This window comes from Xyrauchen texanus, chromosome 1 (assembly GCF_025860055.1).
Source record: "Xyrauchen texanus isolate HMW12.3.18 chromosome 1, RBS_HiC_50CHRs, whole genome shotgun sequence".
NCBI lineage: Eukaryota > Metazoa > Chordata > Actinopteri > Cypriniformes > Catostomidae > Xyrauchen > Xyrauchen texanus.
The window spans coordinates 46,424,429-46,451,695 of NC_068276.1; the positions used below are offsets into that span (position 1 = coordinate 46,424,429).

The 27,267-nt window shown below is 40.8% G+C and overlaps 1 protein-coding gene across 1 annotated transcript in view; it reads right to left on the reverse strand.

The window, feature by feature from the left end:
• Nucleotides 1-679: 679 nt before the first annotated feature.
• LOC127648956 (very-long-chain 3-oxoacyl-CoA reductase-B-like) overlaps nt 680-27,267 on the reverse strand; it is a 30,050-nt gene continuing 3,462 nt past the window's right edge. The window contains exons 2-12 of the mRNA XM_052133816.1: nt 7,766-7,812; nt 7,297-7,372; nt 4,896-5,003; nt 4,685-4,749; nt 4,507-4,551; nt 3,554-3,588; nt 2,871-2,952; nt 2,547-2,612; nt 2,172-2,321; nt 1,600-1,702; nt 680-802 (exon numbers count right to left, since the gene is read on the reverse strand). Of these exons, the coding sequence (XP_051989776.1) occupies nt 765-802; nt 1,600-1,702; nt 2,172-2,321; nt 2,547-2,612; nt 2,871-2,952; nt 3,554-3,588; nt 4,507-4,551; nt 4,685-4,749; nt 4,896-5,003; nt 7,297-7,372; nt 7,766-7,812 (815 nt within the window). The 3' untranslated portion in view covers nt 680-764. The remainder of the gene's footprint in view (nt 803-1,599; nt 1,703-2,171; nt 2,322-2,546; nt 2,613-2,870; nt 2,953-3,553; nt 3,589-4,506; nt 4,552-4,684; nt 4,750-4,895; nt 5,004-7,296; nt 7,373-7,765; nt 7,813-27,267) is intronic.

Sequence of the window (27,267 nt, forward strand, 5' to 3'; positions counted from 1 at the left end):
CTAATCTAGCATAATTTGTTTGCAGATGGCACATGGATTGATTGTTATCTAATGCAATGATATTTATACAAAGTATTACTCTGCGTATTTTGCTGATAAGATACAATTTGCAACAAGCAAAAATGTAACAGCTTAAATTATCATCATTGCTGTGCACACTTACCAAATGTGTCCCACTAGAAAAAAGCTTGGCAAATCAAACCACATCACTGTTCAAAGAATGGGAGTCACTAATAACTAATTTGACTGCGGAGGATGGTGCGGGAGAGAGAGATCGTTTACGGACAGTGTCGTAAACGATCTCTCTCACCCGCACCATCCTCCGCAGTTGGCCTTTATCCCTCTCAGAGGCTTGATTAGCCTGATAAGGGACCAGGTGTGTAGAATCACGACCCGGCCCCGCCCTCCGCCCTGCCAGACTGGGTCATTAAGGTTTTACAGGAGACAGAAACTTTGCATTATAACAAAAAGGGCATGTGTTCCATGCAAACATTCTTTACCATGTACGTCCAATGAATAAAAATCATTGTGACTCTCAAACTTCAACTCTAAAAGTTCCCACTTCCATCACCATTTTACCAAAACACAATGTATTGAGCACAGCTATACATCAATGTATGTCAAAAATGCATTAAACATAAGAGGCAGAGAATTTTTTTTTTTTTATATAATTGGTTTTATTTGAAACGGATATGAAGATCCTCCTACATTACTGTACATACTCAAGTGCTGCTGTAGTTGCCTTTAGTCTGCTGTTGCTGGCTTTAGACTGGCATCTTGTAAAAGTTATTCACAGTGAAACCTGAAAATATGACACCATTATTTAGGAACACTAAGAATACTACAGTGTTGTTTTGGAGAAAATAGTGCATTATCACTGAACATAACACTGGAACTGCAGCCTAAGCTTTACATTTCAAATAAATTATTGTCTGATATAAGTTTGCTTTCCATCACCAACTGTACCAGCATTACAAAGTTAATGACTTTCCACAACAGTGTTAGTGCAATATCACCACATCCTTTTTAAAGATGCTTTACGGTTAGAATGTTGTGCCATATAAGAATTAGTTTTTAAACAACTCCACTGAAAGAAAATGAAAAACATGGACCAATATTATAAGTGTCCTATTTTGTAAATGACCATTTGCTAATTTTAATGATTGTACTGTAGGAATCCTCTACAATTTGAGAACATGTTTCACATTATTTGTGTTCATTTGGTGACTTTTGAAATGGAGCTATAAATTCATTTTCAAAATAACCAAAACACTGTATTTATCTACAGTTACAGTATGATACAAACAACAGAGATTTCGACGAATTCTGCAAATCTGCAGCAGTGCTTAGTTAACAGAGCTAATAAGAACTGTTTGTCAGCAAAGGCTGTTCAAGTAAATCATGTTTTGGTTAGCTACGACTCTTAAAAATTCAATACACCACTCTAGTGTGGAAAATGCAACCCTTTATTCAAACCATCTCATTGGAGAGATTGGCCCCTGACAACTAAAGGGAGTATTTATGATTTTTTTAATGTTGGTCCCTTGTTTCATTTTACACCACACCATCCCTCTGTCTGTCCATTAGTCTTCCTCTAACCTTGCTTCTGTTTCTTCAGATAGCGTGCACGCTGGGACAACCCCATGCTCATAACATACTTGTTGAGCAGTTTTGCAGGAAGCAGAGCAGTAGTCACCCAACCCTGCAGCAACAACATAATAATTACAGACTTGTTAGACTGTCAGAATCCAGAAGATAAAAACAACCTAAAAATCTGCTTTAGTACTATAGTTCTCCAACATGGTCCTTTTTAACCACAAATTTAGGACTAAATAGGTAGTAAGGGTGAGCACTGACATGGAGTTAGCCCTCCCTTTTCTGCTATAACAGCTTCCACTCTTGGTTTCCATTAGATATTGGAATACAGCTTTGCTACCATTGAGACACAACAGCACCAATGAAGTTAGCTACTGATGCTGGGCAATAAGGCATAGCTCACAGCTTTCAAATTTATCCCAATGTGTTCAAGTCTGGGCTTTGTGCAGGCCAGCCAAATTCCTCCACCTCACTTTGTGCACTAAGGGCTGTTTGTCTAAGGAGACTGCATGGCTGTACAGTCAGTTTTATGTACCTGTTAGAAATAGGTGTAGTGTACTTTAAGAGGTTCTCACCATGATGGCATGAGGGAGGTAACCGTTGGTCTGAGTCTGCAGCCCTACAGTGCTCAGCTGGGCTCTTACATAGCGTTCTGGAGTGGGAATGTCAAGAGAGGCCCTCTTGATCTTGCTCAGTTTGGTCATCACAAAAAATGGTAGCACACTCTACAAGATATAAAAGTAAGCATTTAAACCAGTATAAATCTGGTTTAACAGAATACATCATCAGCCTAAACCTGGAGCACTCAATTTTAAATGGATATGACTTTCAAATAATGTTTTGTATAATTAATGTCACTTCAGACAGCAACAATATAATACAGTGAGGCCTGAATCTTGTTTTGGCCCTCTAGAAGCATCCCGTTTTAAACTACTCTTTCTTTCACTCACCTGTGTGATAATCCCTTTGCTTTTGTACTCAGCATCAAGTCCACAAGAAAAGAAGTCCACAAATGCCTAGGGGAGTGAAAATAATCATGTAATGTGTTGCATTCAACATGCTGAAAGTAACACACCTGCATTAAAAAAAAGACTCTTCAAAAGACCCAAAACATCAGCATTAGAAAAGTTTAGTAATACAATTACTAAAGTAGTGCTGACTAACCTCAACTAATAAAGCTCAAAAATACTGCTAAATGCAATTAAGAAATTCCCTGAGGAAACATTCCGTAGCCAATATTATGGAAAAGAGAGGTGGAAAGAGATGCGACTTGCCTTTGTGGAAGAATAGAGGGTAAGGAGAGGAACTGGGTACATGCTACTAGCCGAAGCAATATTCAAGATCACTCCTTTAGACCTAGAAAGTGTTAAGTCAACATTTATGTTCAAACTGTTGTACTACAACAAGTAATCATGTCTAATAAAGACAATTTTGCTTAAAATGTCCCAGGTATTTGTTCCATTTACACTTTACTCATTTGACAGCCCAGAATTATCCCTTCTAACTCATGGGTACCTGTTAATGGATTCTTGCATGGCCCTGTTGCTATGGCAACTGGTGCCCATGACAGTACATACTGTTGCATTGTACTACTGTGCAGCAGACTCTAGTGGCATAAAGGGGACAAGCAACTGTCTGAACTAAAGGCACTTTCAGTATGGCTTTTTCCCCAAAATTAAGCAAATTCAAAACATTGATATTAATTAAGAAAATCTATTATTGTAAATCTTCCCTAAATGTTTTCCTTTAATTCTGTGATAAATCCTTCTGTGCATGTGAATTTTTGCTTGACACCGTCAGCCTCCGCAGCAAGAAATAATTAATCGCTTATCATCAATATGCAGTTCTAATTGCTAGGGTGATAGATCAAAGGAACAAAATATATAAAAGTTTAACATTTGTTCATGAGTACTAAAATTATTTCACAATACCTCATTCTGGTACATTTTGAACTTACCTATCTACCATCCTGGGCAATACCAGCCGTGTCATCTATGAAAAGAGATGATCTGGTAAGAGTGCGTATGTTTACACATGATCAGATCTGAGGAACAACTCAAATACTTTTGCAGCATTTATAGATAAATTAAGAACATGGGACTATGAAATTTAACATATTACAAAGATTTTTTTTACTAATGTTACAAATGCAAAACAGTGTACACTATAGAAGTTGGAAAAACCTGGTCCATGTCTTTTGCGCCAAAAGAATAACACACTTTGGATCCAGAGGGTGGCAGCATTAACTTAAACTTTCAGGCTGCATAGAGGCGCAGTGGCAGCAAGCTTCACACACATTTTGTGTACAAAGAAAGTGTTTATACTTGGGAAGAGTTTTATATATAATATATGTAAATGTATACGTGTTTCATATATTTATTTTAATTTGTTAAAAGGGTCATTTAATAAAAATGATAATTTCCCTTGATCTTTGAGAATTTATTGTACTATAAAATCCTACTCCAAAATTCTCCCCAGAGAAGAATTTACCATTTATTGAAAGCTAGCTGCAAAAATGCAGTGTTCTGAACTTCTGACATCAGATGAACATATTCGAACACATTACATTTACACATAAGCAATGCTTTGCAAAAAGGCTACTACTGAATGAGCAAATACAGTGACAAATCTGAATCCAATTTCACATGAGATGAGGGCATTTACTGTAAATAGGAGTCTTAAGGGCACAATACCAAAAAAGGCCCATTAAATTCTAAGCATTACAAACATCTTCACATTTCAGATAAAACTATGTGTGTAGGGTATATTTTGTTGACATTTGTGGTCTATGGCTGCTCATGATGATGGTGTACAGTATAGTCTGTATCATCTCTATGTACACTGTATATCAAATACACACGAAAACAACCAGACTTTAAAATTTGAGTAAAGAGCAGAAATACCACTGACCTGACAAACTGATGTAATATTGATGTTGATCATGTTGTTGATGAACTGCAATCACAAAATTCAAGAGATTAAAAACCAAAATTGACAATTGTGAAATGACACTTCTATCTTTACAGCATAACACACAGATCACAAAAGTAGTACACAAAGTAGTAAACAACGTAGTAAACAAACTCACACTGTCAACATTAGGAATATTGAGAAAGAACTCTGGGTAGGAATAAGACACTCCAACATTGTTAACTGCAGGTGAAAGACAAAAAAGAATAAAACAATTATTTAATAGGAAGTTCATTGAAAAAAATCAAAGCAAAGAGATCAAGAAACACAAGTACTTCTACTTCCCCACAGCTGCAAAACACCTAAAATACCTACAAATATTAATATACCTAAAACTCCTATTTCAAGGCCAGCCAGTCCAGACTCAATCTTAGGGTAGATGTCCAGGGATCCAAAGTCTGCAGAAATTGTTTTGGTCTCTATATTATACTTGCTTTCTGGGGGAAAAAAGGAAAAGAAAACATCCATTTACTAACTCACTCTACTAGACACTGTCATGCTTAACTGAAAGAAATGAGCAGGTGCAGATGTGCTGGTAAAGACATGATATAACTTGGCATATTGGAAAACACAAGGATTACTGTTAACTGTCACTTTTGCATTTTGTTTGCTTTCTGTATAAAATAAATGTAGTTTGTTGTATAGGGCTGTCAATTCATGAAACAAATGTAATCAAATTACTGACAGGATAGATATATTAATTAACTTAGAAGAAAAATCACAGAAAACAATATTTGGTAACACTATTGTGGCAGACAAGTAAAATACTGAACAGACATTACAGAAAGTGACTATAGAAATCAATTGTCACTGTTTGTTTTATTCATTGAACATAAGCCTGTCAGTCGCCTTCAGTCCTCGGAAATCCACTTTCCAATCAGGTTTGTCAAATCGGTCTCGGGTAGATAGAAGGGCTTTTAAAATTTTCAAAATCTTGCATTGTTATTATTTTATTATTATTGTTGCTCCATATACACATGCATCAGACAGAGATCTTTGGCTGTTGTACCATATCTACGTTTTCTCAGTATCTTCCGCCAAGAGTATAGCAGTTTTTATAACATATCTCGAGACTACTGCATTCAGTTTAATTTTTCTATGCTGTGTTTTTCTGTTTTGAGCACTCAAACGCTTACTGTGTGAACATCTCCTCAGGCCCGAAACATACTCAAACATTGCGTATGCAAGTACGTGAATGCTGGTGCTTCTAGCAATGAAAGCTTGACATTTTTGCCTTCCGAAATGCATCAGGCTGCAAATCACATTACAACGCAAGTACATGTTACATTCTCAGGGGTGCTACAGCATGCATTAGTGTTGTCTTCTAGTAATCTTGCTGAGCAAGTTAAAGCCGATATGTTAATAACAAGCTATGGTAGCTACCTGAATAACAACACATCTAGATTAATGGGACAAGCATTTGAAGTGAACTATATCACCCCCTTGACTACTGAGGTTTGTTAACACCAGAGCACACAAGAGCATGCATTATGTATGTTCACTGAGACCAATGCAATGTGTTGGCCAAAGATTTGCACCTGTATTTTCGATTGTATACTTGCGTGAAGTATGTTTCTGGCCTTAGCCTACTTGCTATTTGCTGCCTGCTCTCGGTTTGTGTGATTTAGCAAGACAGTGAACATGATAAATTTGTAAAAACAATTCTTGAATTATTATATTTAATAAATTTAAAAAAAAATGACCTTATTTAAAATAAACTAAACAGAGTCATATGTACAAAACACATTTGCCAAAATTCTCCAATTCCATCTGATGAAAAGTGCCAGTTTTCAGTTGAGGTTACTGGGCTGATTTCCTCCATTCACTGCTCACTCTCTCTCATGCCAGCCATAACATCTCCAGGATCCACCTACATCTGTGAAGTCGCGCTTTGCTGCAGCAGCAAGGCAGCTCAATTGGCAGAGTCCCTGCCTTTCAACACAGCACTAAAAATAACCCAGCTCATTAACATCCACATTAATTTAGCAGAGGGAGACACTCGCTGCCTCACTATTCATACACACGCACGCACGCCCGCACGCATGAATAGGTACCCCACAAGTCCTCTGCACAAGCACACACAAATGCACATTTGCCAGCACATGGGTGTACACATGTGCGTGCGTGCATGCTCTTAAACATGCCATACTCCTTAGATCATTAGTTAGCCAACCAAAAGACTGGGGGGAAAAAATGAATGAGTGCTGCTCCATTCATTCATTCAATGATGTTATACTTGCACAACCTGCCTTTGCTTTGCTTGTGCAGTGACAGTGGTACAATAGAACCCAATCACACATTCAACAGGGTTTATAAATATTTGTAAAATTAGATTTATGAAATGTAAGCGGTCTTTTAACAGCGTTAAAACATACATAAAACAACAGTTAATAATATTGTATATTTAAGCAATGGGAAAAGTGAGCGTATAGAAAAGAACAGATAAATATCAAGTAGGACAGTATTTTACCATTTTGATATGGCCTTATTGGCACTAGCAAATAATTATGGTAAAAGTGTGAGAGAGAAAAAAATATGAATAGTAAACATTTTGTGTTTTAGCGAACTTTTCCTTAACATTTGCAACAAATATTAATTACAAGCACTTCTGTTTACATCTCATATGCTGTAATTAAATTGTGTAATTTATATGTTAATTTAATATCGGCCATAGAAAAACCCATAACAGCCGGTCCATAGAGTGCATTGAAGGTGGAAGAGGAAACCTACCGATAGCTTTAGACACTTCATCCAGCTTTTCTTGAGTACGGCTAATGAGAACAATAGCGAAACCTTGTCGAGCAAGCTGTAAAGAATAAAAAATTTAAAAAATCAACATTTAAACTGAATTCACATGATCAGATCAAAACTACAATAAACTAGCCGTAACCCTCCAAGTATCCTTTCTATCTGTATTACTCTGCAAAGAAAAAGCTTAAGTATATTTAAAAGAATGGCATCATTACAGATTCTGATATAATTTTAACTCAAAATAGTATACAATATCAGCATTCATAAAGGCCATCAAACAGTAGCAATGAGAAGCAAAAGGATGGTAAATGCTTGCCAGTTTGTATGAGGCAAACATCTGAGAGCGGAGTCCTCCCTGAACTCTTACTGAGACCTCTACTTTGATGACTCATAGTGATTTCTGTGAAGAGAGGGGAAAAAAACACAAATAAAACCTGAGGAATCTTACCTCCTCCGCATAGGCTTTTCCGATTCCATCGGTGGCCCCAGTCACAACTACAGAGAAAAAGACAAGAGTCAGATGGAAGTTACTGAGGGAAGGACATAAATTACAAGCACATTGGTTATTGATTAACGTCTATTGTAATAGAATGTCTTTATGAAAATTTGGACCATGTTGTTCGTGGGTGGATGATCTCTGGGTCCCTGGAACTAATTGAAATTAAAGTGTTTAGATCTCTGGAAAAGCAACCACAAATGGACGCATGAACATCTGCAGTTAAGCAAAATGGCTAGATATATACGAACAACTGTAGCACACATCTTATCTCTGGTAGGTGACAAACATTTTTAGTAAGTTTGCCAACTAATAGTAAGTTTCATAGGTGGAGTTTAGCTGGCTTGTTAAGTCAGAGTATTTATTTACGGACTCTAAAAGTGACAATAGATTGCCCCTATTATAATGAATGGAGCTGTGCAAGTCATTTACATTTAGTCATTAAGCAGAAGCTTAAATCCAAAGCGACTTTCAAATGAGGAATATAGCCTAAGTATCTTCACTATCGCACTGCCAAGATCTCAGAGTAGCTGGAGTAGAAAAAAAGCTTGCACAGAAGGAAACACACAAATACATTTTTTTGCAAGTCAAGCGCTTACAGCAGGGGTGGGGAACGTCAGGCCTCAGGGCCATATAAGACCCATGAGACCGTTTTAACCAGCCCACGAGGCCATTTGAGAAATAATTTGAAAAGCAAAAGAATGGCCTTGATTCAATAAACTGCAAAAAAAAAACAAATAAATACTAAAATACTCAAATGGCCCTTAAATGGGAAAAAGTTTCCCCATCCCAGGCTTACAGCTTCATTGGTTATATTAGGAGAGATCCAATATTCCAGACCTTTCCGCTGACAAATAATTGTTAGCATCTCAACTATGATACACTTCCATCGCCTCTCTTGCATAGACGCTCAGTATCAGCAACACGTCTACTCTGGATAAATCACTTCAGATAAACGTTTGATGGTCTTTGAGAAAATTTGTTGACTCAAGTCTTATTAAAAGGATCTAGTAATGACACCTCATTGTTTATTTTTGTTGTTCTCTTTTACTGTAGCTAGACTCTAAAAGTCGCTAGTCATTTTATTTTGACAGTTCTGGCTTATAAAAATGCCTCTACTGGAAATGCTGCAGGGAAAGACATACGCAGTAGCATTCTAATTCCTTTATTATGGTTTACATCCTTGAAATGGTCTATATTGTTATCTTCATTTTTTTTTTTTTTAGAAAAAATATTTCAATTTGTCAAATACCTGAAAAAACACTTGCCCTCTTCATCTGGTACACCACTTCTACATTTAGTTATTTATAATTTTATTTTTTATTCATTTTGTTTTCTCAGGTCAAGCATTCGTGCAATTTGTCCAAAAAAATTCAGTAATTAATAATTTTAATAATTTCAACAACAGTCATCTGAACACCAGTCCAGTTGTCCTTTATTATTACAAATAATGTATAATGTTAAAAAAACGGAACTGAATTCAGAATTTGTATATTTTGTCAGAAAGTCAACATTTTTGAATAATAACCCTATTAATGCATAATGAAAATCACAATATTTAAAAGCAATACAACCCAGGTACTGTAAAAACCCCTCCTATCCTATTGGGGCATTTCACTGAGGGTGCCAATCAAAAGTACCATGACGACAAAAGACCAAAATGACGTTAAACCACCAAGTCATTTAATTTATCCCACCAACTGTACACAATAACCAGATACAGCATCCTAAATGTAACTGCACCTTCTCTCTCCCATCTCAATACCAACTGAGAGAACCAAAAAGAAAGGTTTTATGATCTGGAGAAGCATTTAGTGACTTTTTTGAATAAGATGTGCAAGGTGACAATTGTGAAGCACACCTTGGACATTTATTTTTAGTAACAGGCAGGCTGGCAGAAGGTAGTAGAAGTGTTATTCTTTTACCTTCCCAAGCTACATTTGAAAATATTAAATGCTGGAGTCTGGTCAACTGAGAAATTATCTTATAAGAGTGAAGATGCCCCCTCACAGCGCTCACTGATGCTGCTACCGCTAAATATTTAGAGGGCTAAAAAAAGAACAGGAGATTAAAAATACCAGGCAGGCACTGCATCCTCGTCTGGAACAGCTGCAGCACTTGAATACAAACGAGCATCAGCTTCCCCCGGCATCACATGCACTGCACTCCTCCTCCTCCTCTCTGGGCTAACAGGCCAGGTTGTACATGCAATCGTGCATCCACACAGAGCTCCATGCATCAGATGCAGCATTTACTGCAGCAGCATGTCACACAATACAGTTTAGTAAATTAATAAGGACAACTGGCAAGAATGAGGATGTGATAATGGTGGTAACACCATCTACAAAGCTTGCCACTTACAGCCTATAGATCTCTGTTGTTTATGTGTCGAATCAGATGCTCTTAGTGTAGGCAGAGTGTAAATAAAACTGCTATGTAGATGCATATTTAAATGATTCAAGTCAATTTTATTTTCGGACTTGTCTGGATTTCTCTGCCAACACTACAAGTTTCTCTTTCTCAAACCTAGTAAACTTTGAGAAAAACAAAAGTGCCATCCCTCACTGCCCTTGGATGTTCCCATGTTTGCTGTGTTATGTAATAGCACACTCCTCTCCGTCCGCATACCAGGATCCTCCCTCCTCATTGGATGCTGCAGTAGAGGATTCAAAGAGTCTCCTGGGCCCCCACTCCCAGTAACATGCTTCTATAAATAGCAGGGGAGCCACGTGCCTCTCTCGATGGCTTTATTTGCTTCACATCAGCAGCACTGTTCAAAAGGACGGTTTTAAAATCAGCTGCTCTAAAAATAGAGCTAGATGCATTTATTCTTCCCTGAGGCAAGATATTTTCAGAAAGGGGTAGAGAACTGTGAATACAATGAAGTCTATGAAGTGACGCCACTTTACACCAGTGTTTTTCACACATGTCTTTGCATCACAAATAATGTCTATGAGAGTACAAAGCAACAAGAAATATTTAAAAACTGTCCAAATTTGTGAAGAGATATTTAACAATTTCTTTTAACTAAATATTACCTTATCGTTTCAGAGTATCAGAGACCCCAGTTATTGATCTCTTTTAAATTCACCAAGAATCCGCTAAGACACATACATAAGATAAAACGAATCGGTTACCTAACGTAACCTCGGTTCTCTCTAGATGAGGGAACGAGTATTGCGTAAGCTAGCTTACGCTACGGGAAAGATTCATCTTTTCTGAGATATTGAAGCCAAAAAATTATCCTTAATTTTGTATCCATTGTCAACGCAGTGCAGCAGCTGCATACCTTGAGCGGGCTAGCTAGCGAGCTCATTGGTTGCTCTGCGGCAACTGCTGCAGCCTATAGACGAACTTGAGTGAACTCGCGTCCAATGAGAGGCGCCCGCGCCGTCACTGTATCAAAGCCCGCCAGAATGGGCGTGGCTAGAGTGCATATAAGCGTAAGTTCGTGAGGCTGGAACCCTGGAATTCTTTGAATGAAGCGAAAGTCGCCGTGGCGCGAAGCACGGCCGGCTACGCAATACTGTTCCTCATCTAGAGAGAACCGAGGTTACGTTAGGTAACCGATTCGTTCTCTTACGAGAGGTTCTCTCAGTATTGCGTAAGCTAGCTTACGCTTACGGGAACCCATTGTCAACGCCGTCGCGCTCAAGCATCCACTGCATGAGCCCGGGGAGCCCTTGTGAGTGGGGGAATAATATTTGGCCGGCAAGAGTGCGGGCCAGTGTGTGTGTAATACATAAGCACATAGTGGGAAGGGAAAGACAGAGCGGTGGTGCCGGTCTGTGTGGAATGTGTCCCGTCAGTGCAGCTCACCAGGGGAGCTGTAGCATATTAAACCGCTAGTAGTTTTGCCTCCAGGGCGGGCACTTGCAGATTGTAAAATCTGACAAAGGTGGAGGGGGAAGCCCAGCCCACTGCCACACATATGTCGTGAATGGAAATCCCGCTGGACCATCCCCACGAGGAGGCCATGCCTCTAGTGGAGTGAGCCCTAATGCCTAACGGGCATGGTAGGTCTTTGACGCCGCACGCGGCAGCAATAGCGTCCACTATCCATCTAGACAGTGTCTGTTTCGAGGCGCAAAACCTTTGGTGCGCCCTCGAGCAAACGAAAAGCTGCTCAGAGCGTCTGAAAGAGGCGGAGAGCGCAGTATACAATCTCAGTGCTCTGACTGGGCAAAGGAGATTGGCGTCGCGTTCGCTATCGGATGCTGGCAGCGCCGATAGGGAAATGATTTGTGCTCTGAAAGTACCACCGATCATCTTGGGGACATAGCCGTGTCAAGGCTTTAAAATGACCTTGGAGTCACTTGGTCCAAACTCAAGACACGCAGCGCTGACAGACAGCGCGTGAAGGTCTCCCACACGTTTAACTGATGACAGGGCAGTTAGAAAAACGGTTTTGAGTGAAAGGTATTTCAAATCCACGGATTGAAGCGGTTCGAAAGGGGGGGCTTTCATAGCTTCGAGAACTACAGAAAGATCCCAGATAGGAACCGATGGGGGCGGGGGGTTCATCCTTCTAGCTCCCCTGAGGAAGCGGATGACCAGCTCATTTTTTCCCAGTGACTGGCCGTGCAGGGGTTCAGCGAACGCCGCGACGGCCGCCACGTACACTTTGAGCATGGATGGGGATCTGCCCTTATCCAGCAGCTCTTGTAAAAACACGAGCAGCGACGACACCCCACATGTCCGTGGGTCCAGGTCTCTGTCGGTGCACCATTTTGAAAACACAGACCATTTGGACGCATAGAGTCTTCTCATGGTAGGGGCTCTAGCGTGTATGATAGTGTTTATTACTCCTTCTGGCAAAGCGACGGGTAGTCGTTGATCACCCACGCGTGCAGCGCCCAGCGCTCTGGGTGGGGATGCCAGATCGTGCCGCGAGCTTGAGAGAGGAGATCTGCTCTCACTGGAGTCAGATGGAAGAGGTTCCTGGATCTGACACCGCCCTGACGGTTTAGATAGGATACCACAGATCTGTTGTCCGAACGGACCAGGACGTGGTGACCCTGAATGACCGGGAGAAAGCGCGCAAGCGCGTACTCGACCGCTATCATTTCCAGACAATTTATGTGAAGGAGCTTTTCCTGAACTGACCATAGGCCAAAAACCGGAGAGCCCTCGCTGACCGCGCCACAACCCGTGTTGGACACGTCTGTCGAGATGACTTTTCGGCGAGATACAGCTCCCATCGTCACTCCCCGCTGATACCATTCGGCCACTGCCCAGGGCTGCAGAGCTGAGATACAGGTCTGAGTCACTCTGATCGGCTGGCGGCCCGTGGCCCAAGCCCGGCGAGACGCGCGGGTGTTTAGCCAATGCTGAAGCGGGCTCATGCACAGTAAACCCAGCTGAAATACTGCTGCGGCTGAGGCCATGTAACCTAGCAGTCTCTGAAATTTTTTCAGAGGCGTGAGGCTGTTCATCTGAAAGGACGCGGCTATTCGCTGAACACGGCGTCGTGGCTGTGTAGATAAGCGAGCCGTCATCGCCATGGAGTCTAGTTCTATTCCAAGGAAGGAAATTGCCTGACTAGGCTGTAGTGAGCTCTTGGTCCAATTGACTGCAGACCCAAACTGTTCAGATGACTGAGGAGAACTGTCCTGTGAGACAGAAGCTCCGTATGTGACTGTGCCAAAATCAGCCAATCGTCCAAATAGTTCAGAATTCGCAAGCCCTGACTCCGCAGGGAGTGCGGCGCCGCATCCATGCACTTCGTGAAAGTACGGGGTGCTAAAGACAGGCCGAACGGAAGGACGGTGTATTGATAAACCTGGCCGTCGAAGGGGAATCTCAAGAATGGCCTGTGAGGGGGATTTATCTGAATCTGAAAGTAGGCATCTTTCAGATCGAGAGAAATAAACCAGTCCCCCTGGCGCACATGCGCGAGGAGCTTCCTGATTGTAAGCATTTTGAGCGGTCTTTTTGCGAGCACCTTGTTCAAAACCCTGAGATCTAATATTGGTCTGAGGCCGCCGTCTTTCTTGGGGACAAGAAAATAACGGCTGTAAAATCCCGACTCGCTCAGAGAAGGTGGCACTCTCTCTATGGCCCTTTTGCACAGAAGGTTTGCTATTTCTGAACGAAGCATGCAGGCTGCTTCCGTGTTCACAGTATTTTCGAGCCGCGCTCTGAAGCGGGGAGGGCGGCGATCGAACTGTAGCAAATAGCCCTGTTTTATTGTGCTTAACACCCATTTGGATATCCCTGGGATAGCTTTCCACGCTTTGAAGCGTAACGCTAGAGGATGAATGGCCAAGTCGCCCTGATTGCCGCACACAGCGAGCTGAACAGAATGTGTGAGCGCGCTTACTGTGCTTATGCATGAATGCTCGCAGACAGCAGGGACAGGCTGTTCTGTGAGTGACTTCCGATTGAGGTGAATGGGGAAAGAGTCACATCTGTTAAGTGATGCGTGAGCATAGTCACGGGCATGGGACTTACATACAGAGAGGTGTTTGCTGGCCGTGTGACAGAGCGGGCAGAGAAGGGCGCGACGCACGGACTCGTGGGCGCGTTTATTGACTCTAACACTCGAGCTGGCTGTGCCCGCTTTATGTGAGCGGGCTCTGATAGGGACACGGGAAGTGTAATGCTTGTGTGGGGTGAACACTGGATTGTGGGCACATTTTCTACACATAAGGCATGTTTGCTTTTTACAAGATTTCTTTGGGTCGCCATGAAAACGGCATTTGAGTGCAGGCAAGCGGGCAGTATCACCGGCTTGTTGGCTGCTGAATCCACCACTGCAGTAGCCTGAGAGAAGGGGACTGACAGGGGGCGAAGCTTTGACGGTGGTCCGGCCGCGGCAGGACTGAGCCGTCGTTTCCTCAACAAAGCTAGGAGGACTTCGGTTGCTCAGGTTTCAGCGCAATCTGAGGCCGAGGCCCGCGGGGGGGCGGCAGTCTGCGGCGGCTGTCTGAGCGCGATCTAGGGCGGCCGCCCTGTCGACGCTGAGAAGTCTGGCTTTGCTGAGCTGGGCGCTGTGAAGAGGCTCGTGCAGGAGGCTGGTCACGTGGACGGACTGCAGAGGAGCTAGCGCGACGAGGCAGGAAGAGATTCATGGCTTGGGTGGCTTTCTGGACTTCCGAGAAACGGTCAACAATGCCACTCACCACGGAACCGAAGAGACCGGACGGAGACAGCGGCGCGTTGAGGAACGTGGAGCGTTCAGCTTCTCCCATGTCGGCTAGCATTAGCCCTAGGTGTCTCTCGGTCACAGTCAGCGTGGCCATGCACTTCCCTAGGGCTTGAGCTTGGTGGCGCGAAAGGCGAGATCCGTCGCGCTCCTTAGGTCGACGGCCTGTGTGAGGAAGCGCGTTAGTTCTTCTTCGACTCCGGCGCGGGTCCTGCTGGATTCCTGGGCCGAGGAGGAGGCTTGGGAGCCTGACCACTCCTCGCTGTCCGAAGCCATGATGGAACAGCAGCCCTTATCCTCCACCTCGTCATCCGAGATGGCAGCAGTCGCGGCCGCTCGGCGGCAACTCGCTGGCGTCCTGGGGCGGGGAGGGTGAAAGCGAGGCTCGAGGGAGAGGCTCCGGTGAGGTAGTCGCTTCTAACACCGGTTCCGGCAGCCTTTGGGAGCGGCGCTTCTTTCTGCGCGGCGAAACGAAAGGCGACGCGGCGGCTTCGGTCTTGAGTGCTTCGAGTCGAGCCCGCAGGGTCGACATCGGAAGCTCCTCGCAGAGGTCGCATCCGCCGTCAGCGAGGGCGAGCTCTGCATGTTCCAGTACCAGGCAGAGAGCGCAGATGAGGTGGCGGTCTCCGGCGCTGAGAGGGGCACGGCATCTTTAAAAAGACGCTCGTTGCTCTTTTTGTGAAGTTCGCTGAGGAACTAGCATGCTCTAAAAAGTATACATCGCCGGATGGCGTAGCTCGCAGGATGGCTGAAGGTGGCGAAGATGGCTGGCTTCTTCGAGCGCTGTCCAAGCTTGCTAGATGCCCCTCGAACGGCGACGCGGCTTCTGCAGTTCAGAGATGTGAAGAGCTTCGCTAAATAGATGAAAATCAGGGTTCCAGCCTACGAACTTACGCTTATATGCACTCTAGCCACGGCCATTCTGGAGGGCTTTGATACAGTGATGGCGCGGGCGCCTCTCATTGGACGCGAGTTCACTCAAGTTCGTCTATAGGCTGCAGCAGTTGCCGCAGAGCAACCAATGAGCTCGCTAGCTAGCCCGCTCAAGGTATGCAGCTGCTGCACTGCGTTGACAATGGATACAAAATTAAGGATAATTTTTTGGCTTCAATATCTCAAAAAAGATTAATCTTTCCCGTAGCGTAAGCTAGCTTACGCAATACGAGAGAACCTCTCATAAGAGAACAGATTTTTTTTCTCTCTCCCTCTCTCTTCCAAATACAAGTTGTACATTTTTACCTAAAACTTTTTTGCATGGCAAACTTTTAAAATCGCCCCTCTGTGATGCTTTCTGCAACGTTTGTCATGTGGAGGGCAACGCCCTCCGTAAAATGCACTTTACATGAAAATCTGAAAATCAAAATTGTTATTACAAGGCTAAATGTCATCTTTTCTGATAAACGTCATGCTCAGCTGTTTAAATCTGTAGTAAAATGATAGCCTACCATAGATCTGCTTTGTATTTATAATTCTTCAACATTCTACTGAAGTCAGTAGAATTGTAGTCATGCATGTTTTAATGAAGGAGAATGTTAGGATGTTATTGAAACTCACTATTATAATTAGACTATTATTGTTGTCTTTTTGGATGAAAAATCATGCTCATACTGAAGGAAAACTATAGATCTGCTTTGTTCTTTTAATGCTTAAACACTATAGTCTCTTGGTAGATTTTGGTTGCAAACCACTCAAAATGACTCATAGCACATAAGAATATCATTTGTCGCCACCTAGAAATATCCCAGAAGGGGTCACTGAACTAATTAGTTAAATGACATTTTAACACATTTGTGACACAGAAACAAGCCACACCAAAATACCCTTTATTTCTGCAGCCAATTCTGCACAAGTGTGAAGTTAATTTGCTATATTTTAATCACTAAAATTGGAGCTTATTCTTTAAAAAATATATATATATATATCCCCGGACGTTTTTTTTTTACCTCATTATACAGCATTACTACGTGACTTTTTTTGCATAGCTGAATTACAAACATTAGCTACAAGTAAACACGCTACCGAGATAGACAGGAAACATGCATTTTATTCAAAGCCTGTGAAGGACACGGTCCAAAAGGCTGTTTAATAAGTAAATATATAAAATGCACGTGCAGCTCCAGCGCGTTATTGAATGGCACTGCTCTGTTTACACACTCGCTTACACATATACATATATATATATATATATATTTTTTTTTTTTTATTATTATTTTTTTTTTCAGCGTGAGTGCTACTCACGAACAACATCTCAGATGTTCACTTATAATATGCATTTTGAATGGCACCCGTGGTGCATTTTTTACCAGAATCTGAATTACTGTGAACTTGCCTACAAACAGACACATACAGGACTTCAGAGTGTCAAAATAAAAGTGTGAGGGTTTAAAAGTTAAAGGTGTCACGGAGAAAGAGATATGAACTCATTAGCAGGGTTTATTGAACAGATGATTGAAACAGTGATGTAAACATTGTGAGTAAATCCAGTTGAGCAGAGTGGCAAACCTGTCTGGATGAGTAATATCCAGACAGGGTATAGAGACGATGAACAGATGAAATAGATAACTCACAACAGTTTTATAATACTTGCAGGCAATAATGAAGACACAGGTATGCTTGACATAGTAGAAAGACAAAGAACAGACAAAGTATGTGTTAAAGCAGGGTATAAATGTAGTCCTTGATTACCCACTAATGATATACAGAGTCAGTTATTGCTGACGGCAGTGAGTAAGAGAGAGAGAGAGAGAGAGAGAGAGAGAGAGAGAGAGAGAGAGACTGAGACTGGTGGATCTGTGATGCACGATTGAGATATATTACTATATATTTCTATTATCATTTGTTTACAAATTATAATAATATTTAAGCTGAATGATTCCAATAATAACTGTGTGAATGAAAAGTGAGCTGATTTCTTACAACTAAATTGAACAAAAAAAAAGAGATCTGAATCCTTTAAATTCCAGATACAAGATGGGGGAAAAAAACGGCTTCTTTTCTACTAATGACTTAGACTGGAATTACTGTAAATTTTGCTGCTACATTACCCAGTATACTAGTAAACAAAGTATTTCTTAATAAGCTATACATCTATATTGAAAGTGTAGTTAGAGGTTTGTGTTTCTTTCTTAAAACATATTAAAGAGTACTCCCAATTAGTTCCACACAATAATGTAATGAGCTTCTAAACTGATTATGCAAAAAACAACAACACTGGTATCGGATCGGGATCAGTCAATACTAAGATTTCCGATATCAGAAGAGAAAAAGTGGTATCGGTGCATCCCTAAGGAAAAATACAGAGGATGGTTATGTCACCATCTAAGCTCATTTTAACCAGTCACAGTTGGTTATACAAAAAGAAACGTTTTCACCTGCTAAAAGGAAACATTAAGCAGCCGACTTCACAGGCATCGGAGAAGGATCACACTCAGGCAGGTGTCATGAAATGTAGACGAGAATTAGAAATCCTGACTAAATAAGAAAAAATTACTCCCTAACAAAGGTTCAGGTTACACAGTAGGTCATAGGCTCTCTTCTCTTGCTAATCTTTTTACTTGAAAAGCAGAGCAGGAAAAAAAAAAAAAATCAATCTAGAACAAAAACTCAACAAAACAACGTCCAAAATATCAATACACATTCTATCCAGCAAATTCTAATCTGGTCAATATGTTGCAATTAATGTTGTAATTTGAAGTACAGTACAGTGCAATTGATGATTTGATGGTAGCATTTTAAATATTTTCTGTTATACAGTGCATTCAGAAAGTATTCAGACCCCTTCATTTTTTTCACATTTAGTTACATTCCAACCTTATGCTAAAATGCATAAAAACAAAAATTCACATCAATCTACACTCCACACCCCATAATGACAAAGCAATATCCAGATTTTTGATAACCTTGTAAATTTATTAAAAAGAAAAAAAAAAACACTGAAAGATCACATTCAGGCCCTTTGCTATAACACTTGAAATTTTGCAGGTCCATCCCATTTCTCTGGATCATCTTTGAGATGTTTCTACACTTTGACTTGAGTCCACCTGTGGCAAATTTAATTGATTGGACATAATTTGGAAAGGCTCACACCTGTCTATATAAGGTCTCACAGCTGAAAATGCATATCAGAGCAAAACCCAAGCCATGAGGTCAAAGGAACCACCTGCACAGCTCAGAGACAAGATTGTGTTGAGGCACAGATCTGGAGAAGGCTACAAAAACAATTTGTCCATAATTCTTAAACGGTAGAAGTTTGGAACAACCAGGATTCTTCCTAGAGCTGGCCGCCTGGCCAAACTGTGCAATCGGGGGGAGAAGGGCCTTGTTAAGACTGGTGACCAAGAACCCGATGTTCACTCTGGTTGAGCTCCAGAGATCATGTGTGGAGATGGGAGAAACTTGCAGAAGGACAACCATCACTGCAACACTCCACCGACCTGGGCTTTCTGGCAGAGTGGCCAGATGGAAGCCTCTACTCAAGGCAAGACACATGAAAGCCTGCTTGCAACATGTCATTGATGATAGCATAAAACATTGTGTATCCAACGTGATCAAGAGAATTCTTCTGAATAATTTCTACGTAAAGTTTGGTTCTAGCAAACGTACATTTGCTTACATTTGCATAGACACAGAGACGTATAGTTGCAATCAAAATTATTCAACCCCCATTGCAAATCAGGTTTCTTGTCAATTTACAGACTTTCTGAACAAATCAAGCAAAAGTAATTGAAATAGCTCAACACAATGAATGCTTCAAGTGGTTTCCCCAAATTCAACTGAAAATGCAACTTACAATGACTTCTCCAGTCTCAAACTTATTCAACCCCTTCATGGCAAGCATAATTAGTACTTAGTAGAGCAACCTTTTGCTGTTATGACCTGCTGCAAACGAGATGCATAGCCAGAAACCAGTTCTGGCAGCTTTCCTGAGGAATCTTAGCCCATTCATGAGCAATAAGCATGAGGCCTCCAGTTCAGTAATATTCTTGGGTTTGCATGCTGCAACCACCTTCTTCAAATCCCACCAGAGATTTTATATGGGGTTCAAGTCAGGTGACTGTGATGGCCACTGTAGCATCTTCCAGGACCTTCTGCAACCAAGCCTAGGTGGAATTTGAGGAATGCTTGGGATCATTGTCCTGTTGGAAGGTCCAATGACACCCAAGCTTCAGCTTCATCACAGACGCATGACGTTTTCTCCTAGGATTTCCTACATCTTGCCTTCCATATGCTGCAGGTTTCCAGTGCCAGAGGATGCAAAGCAGCCCCAGAGCATCACCGAGCCACCACCATGCGTGACTGTGGGCAGAGTGTTTTTTTCAGCATATGCTTCATTCCTCTTCCTCCAGACACACCACGAATCCATCGTGCCGAAAAGTTCCAGTTTTGTTTCATAGCTCCACAGAACAGAATCCCAAAACTTATGTGGCTTATTTATATGATTTTGAGCATATTGGAGCCAACTTTTGGGTCAGTAGTGGTGTATGATTTGGGGTTCTGGCATGGAAACCTTCTGCGTTTAGTACGTGCCTAACTGTGCTCACTGAAACCTCAGTGTCTGTTGCCACAAAGTCTTGCTGCAGGTCTTTTGAGGGTTTTCCACAACCTGCCTTCTCAGAAATCTGGTTGCAGCCATAGATAGCTTCCTTTTTCTGCCCCATCCAGGTAGTGTAACCACTGTTCCCTTAACTTTGAACTTGTGAACTATAATTCCAACGGTGTCTCTAGTAACATTAAGAACCTTCGCTATCTTTTTGTATCCTGTTCCTTGTTTGTGAAGGGCGATGATCTTCTTTTTTGGACCATTCTTTTGACTTTTTTTGCCATATTTCTAACATGCAGTCAAACGTGACACTCAACAAATCCCTAGCCAGTTCAGATTTTTCATGTGTTCCAGCTTAAGCACACAATTAATGAAGCCCTTGATTATTTGCATCAGGTGTGCTTGAGACAATACCTGTTTTTCATATTTGTGCTGTTGTGGGGGATTCTATTCTGGGGGTTGAATTATTTTGAGACTGGAGAGGTTACATAAGTTGCATTTTCAGTTGAATTTGGGGAAACCATTTGAAGCATTCATTGTGTTGAGCTATTTCAATTGGTTTTGTTTGATTTGTTCATTGCAAACAGCTGAAAGTCTGTACATTTTGAAAATAAACATGATTTGCAATAGGGGTTGAATAATTTTGATCGCAACGGTACAATATTGACAGCATCTTAAATGCAATAATTTTTCCATATTAACACCTTTAGAAATACACAAATGTTCACATACTGTATACCCGATGTGAAGTATGAAAGGATGAACCGTGATTTCCGGCAGGGCCGGTGAACCAATTAGGCAACATAGACAAGTGCCTAGGGTGGCATCGCTTCAGTGGCGCCGATCTACAAAGCCCATTTTTTGCAAGTGTCCAATCTGTGTCAAACAAAATGTACCTTGTGTGTTCCTATAACACATTGCCAAAGGTGCCAAATGGGGTAGGACCAGCACTGATTTCCGGTGCCGTATTCAACTCGTTTCAAATGATTATATCACTTTAACTAACTTAATAATGTTAAAATTAATACAAATTCTGCAAATGTTGAAACATTAAGCAATTTATTTTTATTTAGTTTGCCATGGGACAAAGTTTTCAGAATACACTCACCTAAAGGATTATTAGGAACACCATACTAATACTGTGTTTGACCCCCTTTCGCCTTCAGAACTGCCTTAATTCTACGTGGCATTGATTCAACAAGGTGCTGAAAGCATTCTTTAGAAATGTTGGCCCATATTGACAGGATAGCATCTTGCAGTTGATGGAGATTTGTGGGATGCACATCCAGGGGATGAAGCTCCCGTTCCACCACATCCCAAAGATGCTCTATTGGGTTGAGATCTGGTGACTGTGGGGGCCATTTTAGTACAGTGAACTCATTGTCATGTTCAAGAAACCAATTTGAAATGATTCGAGCTTTGTGACATGGTGCATTATCCTGCTGGAAGTAGCCATCAGAGGATGGGTACATGGTGGCCATAAAGGGATGGACATGGTCAGAAACAATGCTCAGGTAGGCCGTGGCATTTAAACAATGCCCAATTGGCACTAAGGGGCCTAAAGTGAGCCAAGAAATCATCTCCCACACCATTACACCACCACCAGCAGCCTGCACAGTAGTAACAAGGCATGATGGATCCATGTTCTCATTCTGTTTACGCCAAATTCTGACTCTACCATCTGAATGTCTCAACAGAAATCGAGACTCATCAGACCAGGCAACATTTTTCCAGTCTTCAACTGTCCAATTTTGGTGAGCTCTTGCAAATTGTAGCCTCTTTTTCCTATTTGTAGTGGAGATGAGTGGTACCCGGTGGGGTCTTCTGCTGTTGTAGCCCATCCGCCTCAAGGTTGTGCGTGTTGTGGCTTCACAAATGCTTTGCTGCATACCTCGGTTGTAACGAGTTGTTATTTCAGTCAAAGTTGCTCTTCTATCAGCTTGAATCAGTTGGCCCATTCTCCTCTGACCTCTAGCATCAACAAGGCATTTTCGCCCACAGGACTGCCGCATACTGGATGTTTTTCCCTTTTCACACCATTCATTGTAAACCCTAGAAATGGTTGTGTGTGAAAATCCCAGTAACTGAGCAGATTGTGAAATACTCAGACCGGCCCGTCTGGCACCAACAACCATGCCACGCTCAAAATTGCTTAAATCACCTTTCTTTCCCATTCTGACATTCAGTTTGGAGTTCAGGAGATTGTCTTGACCAGGACCACACCCCTAAATGCATTGAAGCAACTGCCATGTGATTGGTTGATTAGATAATTGCATTAATGAGAAATTGAACAGGTGTTCCTAATAATCCTTTAGGTAAGTGTATATTATATATAAACAATCAAAAAAAATTGAATACATTTTATTTGTTTGTTATAATCCAAGACTTCAGGTAGCTCTGTGAGGAATAGACCCAAATTCAAGACTTTTATTCAAATATCTCAATTTCCATCTGCCATAGCGCCCGCAAAATCCTCAACCTGCTTTTCATAATTCAAAAATTGCCACCTGAAGCAACAGTGATTTTGAATGCTAATTGGCTCTCACGTGTCTCGTGAACAATGGTGACATGCTGTGATCAGTTATGTATTCATTTGAATGAGATATTACAGCACAGTTACGGAGTGCATCAGGAGAGTTTCAGTACTTAACTTAAATTCCACTCTCAACCTCACACCAAGCTACTGTACTGTATGCTGTCAGGGAGCACATATCATTCAGCACATTGTCGTTTGGACTATTCTACTTAATTTTGCAATTTTTCTGTATCAATTTTGTGAGTAAATGTACCTGCCTGTTATGTTTTTTTATATGATTAAGAAATGGTTATGGTTATGTTTAGGGGTAAACAAACTTATTTCACATTGTCATTATGGGGTATCGTTTGTAGAATTTTGAAGAAAATAATGAATTTAATCCATTTTGGAATAAGGCTGTAACATAACAAAATATGGAAAAAGTGAAGCCCTGTGAATACTTTCCGGATGCACTGAATAAATATAAATATATATATATACACACACCAGCTTTTGATACTTAGGACCATTGAGGGACTCATCCACAACAATTACACAAGGTGCAAACATTCACTGATGCTCAAGAAGGCAAAAAACTACTATAAGCATATTATACTTTATGTAGATTCTTAAGGGCAGTACTTAATAAAAAAAATATTTGTATACATTTTGAAAGGGGTGTGAAAACATATGAGACAAAACGGGAATGGAAATGTGTGCATTCAACTATACAGTGTATATATATATTAAAGACCTAATTAATGAGCTATCAGTTGTCTTTTCTTTGGCTTTCTATCTTGCTTTTGAACAACACAAATCAAATCAACAATTCTGTGATGTGGCAACTAAAACAGCCATTTGGCTCCTAAATGTTTCAGTTAAGGAACCAACGGCTCCCTAGTCATTTTGTTAGTCTGTATCCCTGCCCCACCACACACACACAATCACAGTGACGTTACCGTATAGCAGTCCAATGTGAGTGTGTCCTGTAGCGTAGAAGCAGGATACCCACAGGGTAAATTTATTTTTTATTGAAATTTATTTTTATTGATTCATACAGATAACAAAGTAAAGCAAAACATACTGTTTATACACAGAATCAACATTTAACACCCACTATTACCCCTCCCCAATCCCCAACCCCATATTGAACCTCAACAAACATCCCTATGGTCACATATTAAAAAATATATATAATAATTATATATATATAATTATATATATATATATATATATATATAAAACAAATGACACACATTTAAAACTATGTTTCTCTCTCCACTGCTGGGAGACCCCAAAAAAAGCCAAATAGCTGCCCAATTTCCTACTGAATGAATCCCAGATCCACAGCATTCTACATGACACCTCCTCGAAAGCCACCACCCTCCCCATCTTCGTGCACAACTCCCGAAACGAGGACACTGCAGCCAACTTCCATTCCCTTAAAACAATCGGTCTGCAGATGATAACACTGGTAAGGACACAATTTTTTATGCCTTTATCCCCTATATTAATGACCGCGCCCATCGCCTAAAACACAAAGTATGGGGCAAAATGAAATATTAGAGGCCAAATGAACCATCAACCATAATTCTTGGATCTTAACATACCACCAAAAAACATGGGTTGTGTCTCCATCTTCTGATTGGCCTTGCCAGCAGGTGGGTGTGTCTTTAAAACCAAGCCTATACAATCTAGAGGGGGTCCAGCAGAATCAATGTAAAATCTTGAATTGCACAAGGCACACCCTTGCATTTCTAGATACAGACTTTTTTTATTTTTTTAGAATCCTAGCCCACACAACCTCCAATACCAAGTTTAAATCTTTCTCACATAATCTCTTGATAAAAGTTAAAGCTCCGTCTCCCGGACTCTGAATTAGTGGGGGGGTAATACGCTGATGCCTTAGGACCTTTTCCAAAAGCAGTAATCACCACTCCCAGAGTATCTGCCGCTTTAGGGGGGTGTATGCTACTACCAAAAATAGTACAGAGCAGGCGGCACAGCTGTAAATACCTAAAGAATTGAGATCTAGGAATCCCAAAATGTTCAAAGATCTCAACATTCCACTCTCATATAGGTCACAGAGTGTATTAACCTCCCTCACAATCCACTCTGAACAGCATAAAGGGGATTTATTAATACATCATTTATGGTTCAGCCATATGCTAGAGGCAACATTTAAATACATGTCTGAATTAAACACTCTGGACACTTTTGTCCATACAGAGTGCAAATGTGAGATGTAAATGCTGGTAGTGTTGTCAAGGTACCAAAATTTCAGTAGTCGGTACCAATACCATTGAAATTCCACGGTACTCGATACCATTTTCGGTACCAAAGCAAAAACAGGTTACTAAACAACACTCTTTTAATAACAGTTTTAGTTAACAAAACATTAGCAGCAGAACTCAGAAATATGTCGTTGAGCAACACTTTAATTTAAATATATTATTTTTGAATTATAATAAAACTGTACAATGTATGCTTAAAGTATTTTTGAACACTTATATAAGATTTGCTTCAACTTTTGCAACTTTTACTTAAAAGTTTTTACCAAGTACAAAAAACAAAACTAAAACAAGCATACAATAGAATAAAAAACAATTTCCAAACCAATGTGCAAAGTGCTCTCATATGAATAAAGCTGCATATTGCCATTTTTCTTCACGATAAGAAATGCACAGTGACATATATTATGATTAAATAAGTCGCGAGCAATCGCGCTCTAATCAAGCTGCATTAAGCATCCGCGCTCTAGGGATGAGCGTCCCTCTCTCAGCCGGGTGCAGTTTCAATCTCTCCCCCTTAGATTGGGACATTCACGCAACTCATAGAAGAGGCACTGACCACACAGAGAAATACCAGTTCCTGAGTTTAAAGTTATTAACATGACCTGCTTAAATTTGAATAAAGCTATGACACATAAAATATAACTGCTTTTGTAACGCTGGGATGTTTCCTTTAAAGAGCTCTGGCTCCGCTTATTCCACAACGAGAGTGCTTCTGAATGTACTTTTTTTTTTTTTTTTTATAATTCGCTAATACTTTGGGATCTACATAAAATTAAGCTATGAAAGTTTAGAGTGCATCTGGACTGTGATCTGTGTAATTCTCCTCGGTCAGGCGTGAACTGCAATGCTGCTCTCGTGTGTCATTAGTTTAATATGATTTCATTTTACGTTAAATGAAATCAAACGACTATTCAACAATGAACATTTTTCTCATCATTTGTTTTATTTTCGACGTTGTCGATAATGTCGGCTAATCATTTCAGCCCTAATGCAAATGATAATATGCTTTTAAACTAATCTGCTTTGGTTGCTTGAATTAATCCGTGTGTCTTGTCTTTCAGGTGCTTTATTAAGTTTGATGTGTTTCCTCATTTTGTCAGAAAACAGAGAAAGCAGCGTTTACAAATAGGTTTTTGCTGATCTATGATGTTTCCCTTTTCATCAGCCTCAAATACAAAGAATTTCCAAACCTGGCTTTTTCCACTTTTCTTTTAGACAAGATTCAGTTGAGACTCCGCAGCAGCTTTGCTTGTCGCCATATTTTGCTTGTTGTGAGAGTTCAAAAGTTCCCGAAACTGCATGAGTACCGGGTAGACCCAGTACCGACTTGGTAGCGGAGTACCGGTATTTTTACAACACTAAATGCGGGTGTAACGTTACTTCTCCGATTAGTTTGATAGTAAGGCTTTGCAGAAGCGATCAAAGAGCCAAATGTCTGAGAAAGAATGCATAATAATGAAACAAATTCTTGGGTAGGCCTAGCCCACCTTTGTCAATTGGCCTATGCAATTTACTGAAATGTAATCTGGGACGTTTACCATTCCAAATGAAGGATTGCTCTATGTTATTAAATTTCTTGAAATAAGAGAGTGGGGCATCTATAGGGACAGACTGTAGCAGGTAGTTGAATTTTGGAATACAATTCATTAATAACATTAACCTTCTCATAGTTAAATGTAATTAATCCCATCTGCCCACATAACTCTAAAACTTTTTATTAAAGGGTCAAAATTAACTAATCACTCAAATTTGCTTGGAAAAAAATACCCAAATACTTAATGCCCTGTTTGGGCCAATGGAAGACGGATTGAAAAGCCATTACCGGGCAGTACGCAGTCAGAGCCAAAGCTTCGGATTTAGACCAATTAACTCTGTATCTCGAGAACTTAGAAGAGGAATTAATAATTCTGTGGAGACAAGGCATAGATCTAGTAAAGCCGGAGAAAAATAATAAAATAT